At 44.1% G+C, this 16,841-nt stretch overlaps 1 protein-coding gene across 1 annotated transcript in view; it reads right to left on the bottom strand.

Moving 5' to 3' along the window:
• LOC124721087 overlaps positions 1–13,514 on the bottom strand; it is a 213,365-nt gene extending 199,851 nt beyond the window's left edge. Inside the window, exon 1 of the mRNA XM_047245932.1 lies at positions 13,378–13,514. Coding sequence (XP_047101888.1) covers positions 13,378–13,514 — 137 coding nt within the window. The remainder of the gene's footprint in view (positions 1–13,377) is intronic.
• Between the last annotated feature and the right edge of the window lie 3,327 nt (positions 13,515–16,841).

The following is a 16,841-nucleotide window of genomic DNA, read 5'->3' as shown; positions in this document are numbered from 1 at the left end:
TGACATGCCGATTCTTGACTGTACACCCTTCGAATGGAAGCTTGGTGATGGCCCCTTATACATGCTGGGATTCTGCTGTTAAAAACGCAATAGAATTTAGAATGTGAGAGGATAACTTCAACCGGGACAGCTGCTATAATCTTGGTCGTACGTGGCAGCGATCTCATGATGATGAAGAAGAACAGAGAAATGCACTGAATTGTTTATGGTCCAACGGGCGCTCCGGCGCCAGCATTGCACATATGCGCACAACTCTGGCGGCCTCACGTAATTATGACGTACGCCAACCAATCACAAACTTGTTGATTGTCCTGCAAATTTGATTAACCTTATTGACTTCATTTTGTATATCTGTATCATAATCGTGCATCATGTCGCAGAGGAGATAGGTGAGGTATTGTATTTGTTCTGTTATTATTATATTGCTAAGAACAGTTTTAGTCAAAGGCAGATGTTTATGTGGAAAAGCCATAGTTTTAGATTTCTGCATCGATATTTTCAGATTCCATTCCTAACATATTTTAATCAATTCATTATTAGGTTGTAGAAAAATTTCCGCTACCAGTCTCAATAAAAGGTTATTTATTTGTCACACAACCGGTTTCGGGCTTGCGCCCATCTTCAGGTGTTTATATATTCATGTACATGTTTATACGCTGGAGATCACTGTATAAATACAAAAAAATTATTTGCTGATGACCAAACAGATACAAGTTGGACAATTGTAAGTGGCAGGGCAGCATTTGTCGAAAATATATCTGTACTTACATAAAGCTGGAGCATCATTATTACAGTTACGCTGTGGTGACCTTTTTTCCACTTAGTTACACACTTATTATCATTTTCACGTCCATATTTCAGTTTTATGGAGTTTAGTTGCATGTTTCACTATTAACATGTGCACTCGTGAATACTCTGTGTTTTCATACAAACATGTGGGCTGTGGTCAAATAACTTAGGTGCAGCAGGTGTAAACATGTTGCTCATACAGACACATGTAGGTTATATTCAAAGAACTTAGCCACAGGAAGTGCAAGGGTGTTTCACATATAGAAACTTGAAAAGCTATTATAGTCTGCGACGTTTTTTGATACACATTATGAAATTTTTTTATCCACATTTTTGTTGGAGAACTTAGAGCAATGAAGTACAACGATGTTATATATATGAAATTACTAAAAGCTGTAACCTGCTCAAAGAGCTAGTAATTTATATCCACAGCTCTAACTCACCAGAACTTATTCTCAACGAACAAGCGGAGCTTGCAAACAAATCTTATCTACAAAGATTAAATTAAATATTCAAAAACAAAAACTAATTACCCCTCTGATGTAATAACAAAGTAATATTCTATGGAAACTCGATGTAGCAGTCATACAACAGTTCAAGTGTCGTTATCGTAATTTGCAATAGCCATATTGTAAACACAAGCTGTAACCGTATAATTTGTAATAGCTTTCAAATTTTCATGTGTGTAACATCATTATACTTCCCAGATCTAAGTTCTCTGACAGCACTGTGGCTCAAAACAGTTCTAGCTGTCATTTTTTAATTTGTAACAGCTTTTAGTTATTTCATATATACAGGGTGAAAAGTAGTTAAACCGACAAACTCTGGGAGGTTGTACGAGACATCAAAACAAATATTTTTCCTTAATGTCATTTTTTCCTATGAGGATTATTTAAACCGGTGGAGGCCGTATTACGCTCTTCAGTTGTTACAGGCCGTATTACGATCTTCAGTTCTAGGCAACTACTGTCCACCAGTGTAGTAGTGCATTGTCTCTGTTTACTAATGGAGCGATACTCCTGGAGTGAGTACACTGATATGGTTGGTGCGTACTACGTAGCGCACCACAACGGACGAGCTGCACAGCGGGTTTATCAACAACAATATCCTAATCGCCGTCTCCTGCATCATACGACCTTTGCTGTTGTGTACCAATGTCTGCGTGAGACCGGGTCGTTTAGCAGATTACCTGGACAGGGACGCCATCGCACGGTAAGAACACTGCAATTTGAGGAAGCTGTCTTGAAGCATGTGGAGCGGGATCCTTCTATCAGAATTCGTGCAATTGCACGTAACATGGGGACGAATCAGACGAATGTAAGAACAGTCCTTCGAGAGCAGTTGTTACGTCCATTTCACTTACAGCGTGTCCACAACCTGTAACCAGTTGATTATCCACCCAGAGCACAGTTTTCGCAGTGGTACCTGGAACAGTGTGAAATGTATCCTACATTTCCATCCTCTGTGTTGTTTACCGTTGAAGCAACGATCGGGCGTGATGGAGTCTTCAACATGCACAATTCGCGTGTTTGGAGTGAGGATAACCCACATGCCACAGTTACTAGCGCTCATCAAGTGCGGTTCTTCGCTAATGTGAGGGCTGGTGTTGTTGGGGACTGTTTAATTGGGCCGTATCTGCTACCTAGGCCATTAAATGGCAGGCACTATTACAATTTTCTCGCCAGAGCATTGCCAGAATTGCTGGGAGATGTCCCGCTCCCAACAAGACAACGCATGTGGTTCCAACATGACGGGGCGCCGGCACATTTCAGTCGTCGTGTGCGTCGATTCCTGGACCGACCGTTCCCAGACATGTGGATTGGCCGAGGTGGTCCTGTACCTTGGCGTGCTCGATCCCCAAATATGTCCCCTCTGGACTTTTTGTGTGGGGAGAGATGCGCAACCTTGTTTACGCAACTCCTGTTGCATCAGAAGAGGATCTGGTTGCCCGGATAGTAGCAGCAGCAGGAACAGTTCAGGATACTCCTGGGGTCTTTGCCCGTGTCCGACAGAACATGATCCGACGGTGTAACCTTTCTTAACTGTCAATGGAGGCATTTTTGAAAATCTACTGTAATTGAAATTGGGTTGTGTTAATGTCTTGTCTCTTGGACATAAAAAATGGAAAAGTGTTTGTTGGTTTAATTAATTTGCCGCCAGAGAAATCTTCCTCTACCGGTTTAAATACTCCTCATAGAAAAAATTACATTAGGGATAAATGTTTGTTTTGATGTCCCCTACAACCTCCAAGAGTTTGTCGGTTTAAATACTTTTCACCCTGTATAACATCACTGTACTTCCTAGCTCTAAGTTCTCCAACAAAATTGTGGATCAAAAAATTTCATAATGTGTATCAAAAAACTTCCCAGTCTATAATAGCTTTTCAAGTTTCTATATGTGAAACACCCTTGCTCTTCCCGTGGCTGAGTTCATTGACCATACCTACATGTTTCTGTATGAACAACATCTTTACACATCCTGCATTTTAGTTCTTTGACCACAGCCCACATATTTGTACGTAAACACAGTGTATTTCACGAGTGCACATCGTAATAGTGAAACATGCAACTAAACTTTATAAAACTGAAATATGGACGTGAAAAGGATAATAAGTGTGTAACTAAGTGGAAAAACGGTCACCACAGCGTAACTTTAGAATGATACTTCAGATTTATGTAAGTACAGATATATTTTCGACAAATGCTGCCCTGCCACTGACAATTGTCCAACTTGTATCTGTTTGGTCATCAGCAAATAATTTTTTTGTATTTATACAGAGATCTCCAGCGTATAAACATGTACATGAATATATAAACACCTGAAGATGGGCGCAAGCCCGAAACCGGTTGTGTGACAAATAAATAACCTTTTATTGTGACTGGTAGCGGGAATTTTTCTACACCCTATAAAGGAACAGTCACGGAGATCAACAGCATCCACTATGGATAAAATTCATTTAATTCATTATTATTAGTAGACCATTTTCTTTCTTAGAAATCAGTGTAAGATCGTCAACATAAAGCAGTGCTTGTGGTATCGAGAAATCATAAAGATGTTCCCAGTACTTCCATCTGAAAATATCATCACCATGAAGGTATTAAAGAGCGTGTAGGATGAACAACATCTTTGTCTCATTCTTTTGTTGGGGTTTTGACAGTTTTGCAGTTAGATCCAACAGTAGTTACGTGTTTGCGCACACGATCTAATGGTTGATATTAGATAATAATGATATCCTCTTTTCTTCATGATATTCCACAGCTTTTCTTTTAAAACTCTATTGAAGACTTTCTCAGAAGCTACAAACATTGTACCTATCGGTTGAACTCTTGTTAAGTAAAATTAGTAAAAGGTAGCTTAGATCTCACAGTCATTTGTTTATTAAAAATATGATCGGTTTCGGTCTCTAACAGTTTTGCGACCGGGATCAGCGCAACTGCTCCAAGCATCGTCATCGGCAGCCGGATTGTGCGTTATCTGAAGGTAGCCTACTACTAGAGACGGAAACGGGTCACATTTTTAGTAAGTGTCTATGAGATCAAAACTGTTTTTCACTAATTTAACTTAACTGACAGATCGTTTGTTCCCAATAACGTTATCTAAAATTACGACTCAATTGTCAAGTAAAAATAGCAGCAATAGCCAAATGTCCTTTTCCTAAATCCCGCTGGCTCAGAAACAACAAAACATTTAGCTAAAATCTGGTCTCTGTTGTTTATAACTCTTTTGTATTTAAATTATTCTAATAGTTTTTTGTCATTAATTTTACAATCATTTCACATATGTTAGAATTTCTCAAATACAGAACACGCAGGAAAGTAATGGCATATTCCATCAGAATATAGACATCAGTATATTATCTCATTTGTGGGCCTTGATTCACGACATCTATAGTGCGCTACCGGTGTGCATGGTTTTATCCTTGCATTATAATACCTCTAGAAGTACCCTGCGCTTCAGCACGTTTGTAAGTGTTGTGGTGATACAGTCATAGAGGCTCTAGCGAACTTCCAACTTCCTCTGCTTAATTCACACATTCGTAATAAGAGTCACAAATATGCCGTTGGTATCTAAATTTACTGCACTTCGTGACAAGTCTGGATGCAGAGTTTATAGTATATCACCTTGTACTGAAGCTGAGAGTGGAACGGTTACAGTAGAACGCTACCAAGGATGGTAACATCTAATAGGATTATTATTCTGAAAATGACTGCTGATTTCTGCGTCGAAATACGATATCAACGAAAACAGTACACAGGAACAATACAAACTAAACATGTAGACATGTCGACTGTACAGCTGCTTCTGTCAAACGTCTATTAAATGAGGTAAATTCAGCAAGAAGGTTTCAGCTAGGTAATTCATACGAAACCTGGACTACTGTGACGCTGGTAATATAATCCAGAGAGTATATTTTTAACACTGGAAAATAACAGGTCAAATGCACAACCCAGATTATCTTCTTGCTTTTGAGAAGTGCAACTGAAGTTTCTTAATGGTTTGGGCGGTCAACGATTGATTAAAGTAATTCATCTAATTACTGTAAACGGAGAGGTAGGTGATAAAGTTAATACAACTAGTTTAGGTAATCAGGGGCCTTTGATGCAGTAAGAATTGTTCTCAACCAGTGTATCATTTTCCAATATGATAACGCCCCCCACTCACGCTACAGAAAACATCTGAGACCGATTTCATGAATGTGTGTAGATCAAGTAACACATTGTTCGAAGCCTACACAATCATGAGTCTTTAATACTGTTTAGCGACTGTAGCATGTATTGCAAAAATAAGGGGGGCCATGTTAGCCTATTCTAGCATCTCTGGAGGAATTCAAGAATTTTCTTCCTAAGGACTGATGTAAAGGCCCATTGATAACTAGGAACAAAATAAAAAAAAGCTGATGATGTAGTTAATTCAACGAAACATGTCTGGATAAAAGTAGATAAAATGTGTTTGCTCATGGTGGACCTCATCCGAAAACAAATTTAGTATGGGAAGAGTTTGGTTATCGCCTGGATGTTTGTCGTATATCTGGCGGAGGACATATTCAGTGTTTGTAAATGAAACTTTTGATCCTAAAATTGATTATAAAAATTATCACCATTAGACCCACAAGAAGGCCGCTGCAACCGTGGCCAAAACGTTGGTTTTTCTCCAGCAGCAGTAGTTTTTCACATTATGACGCGGTACCATACCCAGAACACTTTTATGTCGACTCATCTGAAGGTTGTTTGTGCATACATACAGGCCTTGCAGTCATGAGGATAAGTTAAAATTCATCCCAAGTTTCTATCTTCATTCTACATTTACATCTACAGAGGTTGGAGAAAAATATGGGTCGGCCGGGGTGGCCGAGCGGTTCTAGGCGCTACAGTCTGGAACCGCGCGACCGCTACGGTCGCAGGTTCGAATCCTGCCTCGGGCATGGATGTGTGTGATGTCTTTAGGTTAGTTAGGTTTAATTAGTTCTAAGTTCTAGGGGACTGATGACCTAAGAAGTTAAGTCCCATAGTGCTCAGAGCCTTTTGAACCATTTTTGAAAAATATGGAAAGACCGCGAGGAACGCACCCTCGAACATAAATGCAGATGCTAGCCAAGCCTGCACGATGCTCGCTTGTGTTTGATTACGAAACGCACCTGTGCAGTGACCTCAATACGTTACAAGTGTCAGTCGTGGTCAGAACTGTGAATTCGTCTGTGGGCGAACTGTTGGTACATGTATGGTGAGCGCTTCCTTAACCAAGGGAGCTGAAGCGTTTGATGTTCCGGGAGGCACCGTATCGAAGATTTGTATCGCATACAGGGAAAGCGGAGAAACATCATCCACTAAACCACCAAGCGGTAGAAGGAGTGTGTAGAATGACCATGACAGCGGGCCATTGAAGATACACTACTGGCCATTAAAATTGCTACACCAAGAAGAAATGCCGATGATAAACGGGTATTCATTGGACAAATATATTATACTAGAACTGACATGTGATTACATTTTCACGATATTTTGGGTGCATAGATCCTGAGAAATCAGTACCCAGAACAACCATCTCTAGCCGCAATAACGGCCTTGATACGCCTGGGCATTGAGTAAAACAGAGCTTGCATGGCGTGTACAGGTACAGCTGCCCATGCAGCTTCAACACGATACAACAGTTCATCAAGACTAGTGACTGGCGTATTGTGACGAGCCAGTTGCTCGGCCACCACTGACCAGACGTTTTCAATTGGTGAGAGATCTGGAGATTGTGCTGGCCAAGGCAGCAGTCGAACATTTTCTGTATCCAGAAAGACCCGTACAGGACGTGCAACATGCGGTCGCGCATTATCCTGCTGAAATGTAGGGTTTCGCACGGATCAAATGAAGGGTAGAGCCACGAGTCGTAACACGTCCGAAATGTAACGTTCACTGTTCAAAGTTCCGTCAATGGGAACAAGAGGTGACCGAGACGTGCAAACAATGGTACCCCATACCATCACGCCGGGTGATACGCCAGTACGGCGATGACGAATACACGCTTCCAATGTGCGTTCACCGCGATGTCGCCAAACACGGATGCGACCATCATGATGCTGTAAACAGAACCTGGATTCATCCGAAAAAATGACGTTTTGCCATTCGTGCACCCAGGTTCGTCGTTGAGTACACCATCGCAGGCGCTCCTGTCTGCTATGCAGCGTCAAGGATAACCGAAGCCATGGTCTCTGAGCTGATAGTCCATGCTGCTGCAAACGTCGTCGGACTGTTCGTGCAAATGGTTGTTGTCTTGCAAACGTCCCCATCTGTTGACTCAGGGATCGAGACGTGGCTGCACGATCCGTTACAGCCATGCGGATAAGATGCCTGTCATCTCGACTGCTAGTGATACGAGGCCGTTGGGATCCAGCACGGCGTTCCGTATTACCCTCCTGAACCCACCGATTCCATATTCTGCTAAAAGTCATTGGATCTCGACCAACGCGAGGAGCAGTGTCGCGATACAATAAACCGCAATCGCGATAGGCTACAGTCCGACCTTTATCAAAGTCGGAAACGTGATGGTACGCATTTCTTCTCCTTCCACGAGGCATCACAACAACGTTTCACCGGGCAACGCCAGGCAACTGCTGTTTGTGTATGAGACACTGGTTGGAAACTTTCCTCATGTCAGCAACCTTGTGTGAATGCTCTGGAAAGCTAATCATTTGCATATCACATCATCTTCTTCCTGTCGGTTAAATTTCGCGTCTGTAGCTCGTCATCTTCGTGGTGTATCAATTTTAATGGCCAGTAGTGTAATTGTGAGAAAAATTAACAGGACGGCAGCTGAAAAAGTCACGGCAAAACTGAATGTCGCACTCGCGAACCCTGTCAGCGCAAAGCAACACGAAGGGAGCTTCATAAGCAGAGACTTGCAGGGCGAACTGAAATTACAAAACCACTCATCAGTGATGCAGTGATGCAGATGCCCGTAACAGGAAAACGTGGTGCCAGCGCCATAAAACCTGGCTCTGGAGAAACGAAAGAATGTCATTTGATCGGATGAGTCTTGTTTCACACTGTTTCCAACTTCAGGCCGAGTTTAAGTCCGAAGAGTGAAACATGACGAGGTTTCTGTGACGATTTGGTCAGCCATATCAAGGTATTACTTGGGACCCATGGCTACTCTTCAAGGCCACATTACTTCAAGGATTATGTGACCATTCTGGGTGATCAGGTCCCTTCCATTGTGCAATGTTTGTTCCCCAATGGTGATGCTGTCTTCCAAGACGACAGGGCCTCAGTTCAGCCTGCATTGTCCAAAACTGTCTTTGTGCGTTCGAGATTGAATTGGCGCATCTGCTTTGGCCATCACAGTAACCAGCCCTCAATATTATTGAGCCTTTGTGGTCTGCTTTGGCGAAAGGAGCATGATCGCCTTCACACGCGTCACCGTTAGCTGAACTTGCCAATATCCTGCAGGAAGAGTGGGATAAGATACCTTTGAAAACTTTAGACGACCTGTATTTATCAAGTCAGAGATGACCGTTTTAGACATGATAATGTGCTGTGTCCACATTTTTGTCCACCCCCTGTATACTATGTGATCAAAAGTATCTTGACACCTAGCTGAAAATGACTTGCAAATTCGTGGCGCCCTCAATCGGTAATGCTGGAATTCAGTGTGGTGTTGGCCCACCCTTAGCCTTGATGACAGCTTCCACTCTCGCTGGCATACGTTCAATCACTTGCTGGAAGGTTTCTTGGGGAATGACAGCCCATTCTTCACGCAGTGCTGCACTGAGGAGAGGTGTCGATGTCGGTCGGTGAGGCCTGGCACGAAGTCGGCGTTCCCAAACATCCCAAAGGTGTTCTATAGGATTCAGGTCAGGACTCTGCGCAAGCTAGTCCATTACAGGGATGTTATTGTCATGTAACCACTCCGCCACAGGCCGTGCATTATAAACAGGTGGTCGATAGTGTTGAAAGATGCAATCGCCATCCCCGAATTGCTATTCAACAGTGGGAAGCAAGAAGATGCTTAAAACATCAATGTAGGCCTGTACTGTGATAGTGCCACGGAAAACAACAGGGGCTGCAAGCCCCCTCCATGAAAAACACGACCACACCATAACACCATCGCCTCCGAATTTTACTGTTGGCACTACATACGTTGGCAGGTGACGTTCACGGGGCATTCGCCATACCCACACCCTGCCATCGGATCGCCACATTGTGTACGGCGATTTGTCGCTCCATACAACGTTTTTCCACTGTTCAATCGTCCAATATTTACGCTCGCTACACCAAGCGAAGCGTCGTTTGGCATTTACCGGCATGATGTGTGGCTTGTGAGCAGCCGCTCGACCATGAAATAAAAGTTTTCTCACCTCCCGCCTAACTGTCATAGTTCTTACAGTGGATCCTGATGAAGTTTGGAGTTCCTGTGTGATGGTCTTGATAGATGTCTGCCTATTATACATTATGATCCTCTTCAACTGTTGGCGATCCTTGTCAGTCAACAGACAAAGTCGGCCTATACGCTTTTGTGCTGTATGTGTCCCTTCACGTTTTCACTTCACTATCACATCGGAAACAGTGGATCTAGGGATGTTTAGGAGTTTGAAAATCTCGCGTTCAGATGTATGACACAAGTGACACCAAATCGCCTGACCATGTTCGAAGTCCATGAGTTCCGCGGAGCGCCCCAGTATGCTCTCTCACAATGTCTAATGACTAATGAGGTCGCTGATAAGAGGTACCTGGCAGTAGGTGGCAGCACAGTGCACCTCATATGAAAAACGTATGTTTCTTGTGGGTGACCGGATACTTTCGATCACATAGTGTATGTCTGCATAATCTGCGAAACACCGTATAGGGCACGACAGAGGGTTTCTTGACGTTCCAATCTTCTTTGTACGCGGTAAGAATGACCCCATAAATGCCTATGTGCGAGCTGTAATTGGCCTAATTTCGCCTTCGCAATCCCTACGGGAGGACTGAAGAATATCTTTAGATTATTTTGTTTTGTAAATAGTCTTTTACGAGATAATTTGCGTCTGTCTTGAAGAATCTGCCAGTTATGGTATTCATGACACTCTACTGTTTATCCTTCTTTGTATAAATTCAGTATCCCTTGTGAGCCTTATTTGGTTTTGTCCCCACAAAAAAAAAAAAAACTAAACTGCTTCCGAAGAGGCCATGAAGGCCCAACGGCACTGACCGGCCGCCGTGTCATCCTCAGCCCATAGGCGTCACTGAATACGGATATGGTGGGGCATGTGGTCAGCACACCGCTCTCCCGGCTGCATGTCAGTTTCCGAGACCGGAGCCGCTACTTCTCAACCAAGTAGCTCCTCAATTTTCCTCACCCCACTAGGCAGACCGAATGGTCACCCATCCAAGTGCTAGCCTAGCCCGACAGCGCTTAACTTCGGTGATCTAACGGGAACCGGTGTTACCAGTGCGGCAACGCCGTTGGCTTTGGCCCCACTTGAGCAATATTCTATGATAGGACACACAAGTGATTTGTAGGCAGTCTCCTATGTAGAGTGACTGTATTCCCTCTGCATCTTACCAATCAACTGAAGTCTGCCATCCGACTGAATTTGTAGGAGTTGACTGATTCTAATCGTGAATAATTAGTATTGTAGTGAAAGGATAGTACATCTTTCAGTTTTGTGAAATGTGTAATTTTACACTTCGGAACATTTAAAGCAAGTTTCTAATCTCTGAACCACTTTGAAATGTTTTCAAGATCTGATTTTTTTCAGACAGTACTTCATTATAGATAAATGCGTCGTCTGTAAAAAGTCTAAGGTTACTATTAATATTGTCTGCTTGGTCATTAACTTACAACTTGAACAAAAAGTGTCCCAAAACAGTTCCCTTGGGTACTCCTGAAGATATTTTGACTTCTGACGATCACTCTCTATCCGAGATAACATGCTGCGTTCCATCAACTAAGAAGTCCTCAGTCAAGTCACAGCTTTTGTTTGACATCCCACACATTCATAGTTTTGGTAATGACCGTTATTGTAGTACGGAGTCAAATGTTTGAAACACTGTAACTGCCTGATTTCCTTGATCCATAGGTATCATGTGAGAAAAGGGCAAGTTGGCTCTCGCATGATCGACGTTTTCGCAATCCATAGAAGAGTCTATTCTGTTCGAGATGCCTCATTATGTTTGAGCTCTGAACATGTTCTAGACTTCTAAAAAAGGTGAACGTAGATGATATAGTCTTGTAAAATCGGTGGAAATACCCTATGTATTACATGGGCTCTAATATTATTACTGCCCAACCCCTAAATATTATTTTTTTTTTTTTTTAGTCTCTAGTCTTATGACTATTTTGGTGCGACCGACCACGAATTCCCCCCTTGTACCAACCTCTGCTTCTCAATCACTCGCGCCCAACGACGTCAATGATTTGTTGGAAATATTCCAATCTGCGTCTTCTCTGACAGTTTATCTACCCTACAGCTTCCACAAGTGCCACGGAAGTTATTCCTTTATGTCTTAAATTACGTCTAAACATCTTACTCCTTCATTTTATCAATGTTTTCCACATGTTCCTCTCGTCACCGCTTCAACGGAGGCCTTCCTTATTTCTTATCTTATCACTGCACCTCTTGAACTTGTCTATACTACCAGCCAACTAACGCGGTGCATAGTTCATGGTTAACTGTCCCGGTTCCAGGTTGACTATTTAATAGCTTCCAGGGGCGACGAAAATTTGATTTTTAATATTTCATATAACTGGTGACCGAATTCAAAAATTAAAACTGCTGTTACAATCTACTCATAAAGATGTATAATGTTTTTGTTAAAAGGTTTAATATAGCAACTGCTTACAGTTAGAAAGCCTGTACGTATTCACTCACTACGCGCAAATTACTCCGACTGTGTTCATCCAGTATTTGAAAGTGAGAGCACTTAGCGACTTCCAACAAGCTGTAAAAATAATTTCAAATCTTTATGAAACATTTTTTCGCTGGCGCCCTTACAAAATGGTCAAAGGAAAAAAATTTATCACTCACAAGGTTTTCGATGCTCTTGCAGTAAAACTTTAGCGTTCTGGGATCCTTAGCACATAGAATCAAAGGAGTACATCGAGAAATAGGGGAGAGAGTGTCACGGATGTGAAAGAGGATTTGGGTGGTTATCATTAAAACAAAGGCGTTTCTCGCTGCGGCGGGATCTTCTCATGGAATTTCAATCACCTACGTTCTCTTCCGAGTGCGAAAATATTTTGTTGACGCCAATCTGCACAGGGAGGAACGGTCATTATAATAAAATAATGGAAATCAGAGCTCGCACGAAAAGATACAGGTGTCCGTTTTTGTCGCACGCTGTTCGAGAGTGAAATAATAGATAATTATTGCGAAGGTGGTTCGATAAACACTCTGACAGGCATTTAAGTGTGGCTTGCGGAGTATCCTTGTAGATACAGATCAGCCATGACATTTATTCCTTATTTACTAGCAACTCTACTCACGACAAATTCTGCAGACGGTATCGCATAAAGCATTGAATGTAACAGCGAAATTATCATCGTGCGACTCAAAGTTCAGGAAATACTATGTCAAAAATATTGAGATGCGTGAAAAACTAGCTTCTGCTTAAAATGGAGCACAGTAAAGCTTCAGCATCAGGAATGACGTTTTAACTTATTCCTTCTTTATTACTAACTCTACTGGCAGCACACCTTACAGACAATGTCCGTAGATACCACTGAAGGTACCCCCAAAATTATACCGTTGTACCACACATAGTTCAGGAGATATGACGCGATGCGTTGAAAAGTAGCTTTTGCTTACAATGGAGCGTTTCGTGATAAGAGCAATTCAAACGAACTTAAAACATAATTTGAAACTTTTCTTAGCGTTTTCTCGCTTACGCCGTAACGTGAAATATTTGACACATTATCTGATTTGTAACGTCATCAGGCGTTTGAAGCTGTTTTATAAGTGAGAGTTCCATTCTTTGAAGAATTGGGGGCTGGTCGTAACTTGGGTACATCAGGCACTATAAACGAACAGCGAACACAAGAGCTTGGGAAATCGGGTGCAATTGGTGGAGAGCCCGTGAAATAGGTAATAAAGACCCAGTGAGCTGTGTGTTAGCCTCTCACCTGTCGCTTTTTGCACGGCGCTCGAGGACGACGCAGGAGAGCCTGGTGGAGAGTGTGCAGCGAGGTGTCGCGTCCAGCCGGTCTGCTGTGGTGGGCGCGTTGCGGGCACAGGTCTGGCGTGACGCACGCGTCCGCATGTCCCCCGCGACTGGCAGCAGCGGCTCACAGCAGACGTCACCGGCGGGTGGAAGGGGCGGGGGCGGGGGCGGGGGCGATCGCGGCCGCGGCCGCGGCGTACACGTCCCCACCGCCTCACCGCCAGCCACGCCGTGCTCGTGTTTTCCCCGATTAATGCTCTGCGTTACTCAGGCCTCCGCGGGAACTCACATCCGAGTCCGGTCTTCTCAGGACCACACTCCCGATACTTAGAAAGGGGCCGTATTTAACCCTTCGTTACTATTCTATCTATCGCTTGCGCCTTGTCCCGCGATTACGCAGGGTCGGCCATGGTTAACCAGCTTTGGCATGTCAATTGAAAGGGGTGGCCTGATACCCTTCCTGCCGCCATCCCGTACCCCCCAGGACGGAATTAGTGTACCCCAGCTGTCTGCGTCTAGCGTAAATCGTGAAATAGTGTGTATGTGTTGCAAATGTTTGTGAGTCGTGTAACTGAGGCGGGACGTGGGGACCAGCCCGGTATTCACCTAGTAGGATGTGGAAAACCGCCTAAAAACCACATCCAGGCTGGCCGCCACACCGGCCTTCGTCATTAATCCGCCGGGCGGATTCGATCCGGGGCTGGGGCGCCTACCCCAGTCCAGAAAGTAGCGCCTTTGCGCTCTCGGCTATCCTGGCGGGTATTTAACCCTTCGTTAGTATGACCTATTAATTTGACATTAATAGTACAGTGGAGTTTGAGTAACACAAAATTAATATCTTTTTATTTGGAAATAAAAAATAATTGTGTTCATTCGAAATACTGATGAAAACATTGTTAATGAACTCTGAGAACATACATACACAAAACGAAAGTGTAGCACCACTCCGATTTATCGTGTAAGCGTGTTTCGGTTGTGACTGATCCTGTATCGATCGGAACGTCAGCCTTATGTTTGTTAACATACGAGTACACTACTGGCCATTGAAATTGCTACACCAAGAAGAAATGCAGATGATGAACGGGTATTCATTGGACAAATATATTATACTAGAACTCACATGTGATTACATTTTCATGCAATTTGGGTGCATAGATCCTGAGAAATCGGTACCCAGAACAACCACATCTGGCCGTAATATCGGCCTTGATACGCCTGGGCATTGAATCAAACAGAGCTTGGATGGCGTGTACAGGTACAGCTGCCCATGCAGCTTCAACACGATACAACAGTTCATCAAGAGTAGTGGCTCGGCTCTGAGCACTATGGGACTTAACTTCTGAGGTCATCAGTCCCTTAGAACTTAGACTACTTAAACCTATCTAACCTAAGGACATCACACACATCCATGCCCGAGGCAGGATTCGAACCTGCGGCCATCGCGGTTGCGCGGTTCCAGACTGTACCGCCTAGAACCGCTCGGCCACTCTGGCCGGCCAAGAGTAGAGACTGATGTAATGTGACGAGCCAGTTGCTTGGCCACCACTGACCAGACGTTTTCAATTGGTGAGAGATCTGGACAATGTGCTGGCCAGGGCACCAGTCGAACATTTTCTGTATCCAGAAAGGCCCGTACAGAACCTGCAACATGCGGTCGTGCATTATTCTGCTGAAATGTAGGGTTTCGCAGAATGAAGGGTAGAGCCACGGGTCGTAACACATCTGAAATGTAACGTCCACTGTTCAAAGTGCTGTCAATGCGAACAAGAGGTAGCCGAGACGTGTAACCAATGGCACCCCATACCATCACGCCGGGTGATACGCCAGTATAGCGATGACGAATACACGCTTCGAATGTGCGTTCACTGCGATGTCGTCAAAACGGATGCGACCATCATGATGCTGTATACAGAACCTGGATTCATCCGAAAAAATGACGTTTTGCCATTCGTGCACCCAGGTTCGTCGTTGAGTACACCATCGCAGGCGCTCCTGTCTGTGATGCACCGTCAAGGGTAACCGCAACCATGGTCTCTGAGCCGATGGTCCATGCTGTTGCAAACGTCGTCGAACTGTTCGTGGACATGGTTGTTGTCTTGCAATCGTCCCCATCTGTTGACTCAGGGATCGAGACGTGGCTGCACGATCCGTTACAGCCATGCGGATAAGATGTCTGTCATGTCGACTGCTAGTGATACGAGGCCGTTGGGATCCAGCACGGCGTTCCGTATTACCCTCCTGAACCCACCGATTCCAGTCATTGGATCTCGACCAACGCGAGCAGGAGTGTTGCGATACGATAAACCGCAATCGTGATACGCTACAATCCGACCTTTATCAAAGTCGGAAACGTGATGGTACGCATTTCTCCTCCTTACACGAGGTTCAAATGGCTCTGAGCACTATGGGACTTAACATCTGTGGTCATCAGTCCCCTAGAACTTAGAACTACTTAAACCTAACTAACCTAAGGACATCACACACATCCATGCCCGAGGCAGGATTCGAACCTGCGACTTTAGCAGTCGCGCGGTTCCGGACTGAGCGCCTTAACCGCGAGACCACCGCGGCCGGCTTACACGAGGGATCACAACAACGTTTCACCAGGCAACGCCGGTCAACTTCTGTTTGTGTATGAGAAATCGGTTGGAAACTTTCCTCATGTCAGCACGTTGTAGGTGCCAACCTTGTGTGAATGCTCTGAAAAGCTAATCATTTGCATATCACAGCATCTTCTTCCCGCCTGTTAAATTTCGCGTCTGTAACACGTCATCTTCGTGGTGTAGCAATTTTAATGGCCAGTAGTGTACATAGAGTTACCACAAGCGCTACCTACGGGTAGAACGCCGCACTAGAGTAGATAGCAGAATTTCAGCTAAAAGTAAAGCACCAGTAAGGGCGCATTACAGACGTCTATAGCACAGTAGATTGACAACAATTATGCCACGAAGGACAATCGCGACCAATAACCGGATCCGTAACGCCATGTTGCACAAGAAACTTGTCAACCAGGCAAATTGCCCGACGTGTTCACTGGAGTCAATGTTATATGGTGCGCACACGGAATCGGTTCCAATTGACAGGTAGTGTTGAGGTGTTATACCACACAGACAGTCCACATCCGGAAGGTGCCAGGATAATCGATATCTACCACTTTTCAGTCAAAGGTACAAATGGCTCTGAGCACTATGGGACTTAACATCTGAGGTCATCAGTCCCCTAGAACTTAGAACTACTTAGACCTAACTAACATAAGGACATGACACACATCCATGCCCGAGGCAGGATTCGAACCCGCCACCGTAGCGGTCGCGCAGTTCCAGACTGAAGTGCCTAGAACCGCTCGGCTACAGCGACTGGTACTTTTCAGTCAACGAAACTGTGGGATCAGTACTCCAGAACTGTATCTGGCATTGGAAAAGGCTA

This window comes from Schistocerca piceifrons, chromosome 1 (genome assembly GCF_021461385.2).
Source record: "Schistocerca piceifrons isolate TAMUIC-IGC-003096 chromosome 1, iqSchPice1.1, whole genome shotgun sequence".
In the NCBI taxonomy this organism is placed as follows: domain Eukaryota; kingdom Metazoa; phylum Arthropoda; class Insecta; order Orthoptera; family Acrididae; genus Schistocerca; species Schistocerca piceifrons.
The sequence above is the reverse complement of the archived record's forward strand: the minus strand, read 5'-3'. Positions and strand labels throughout refer to the sequence as shown.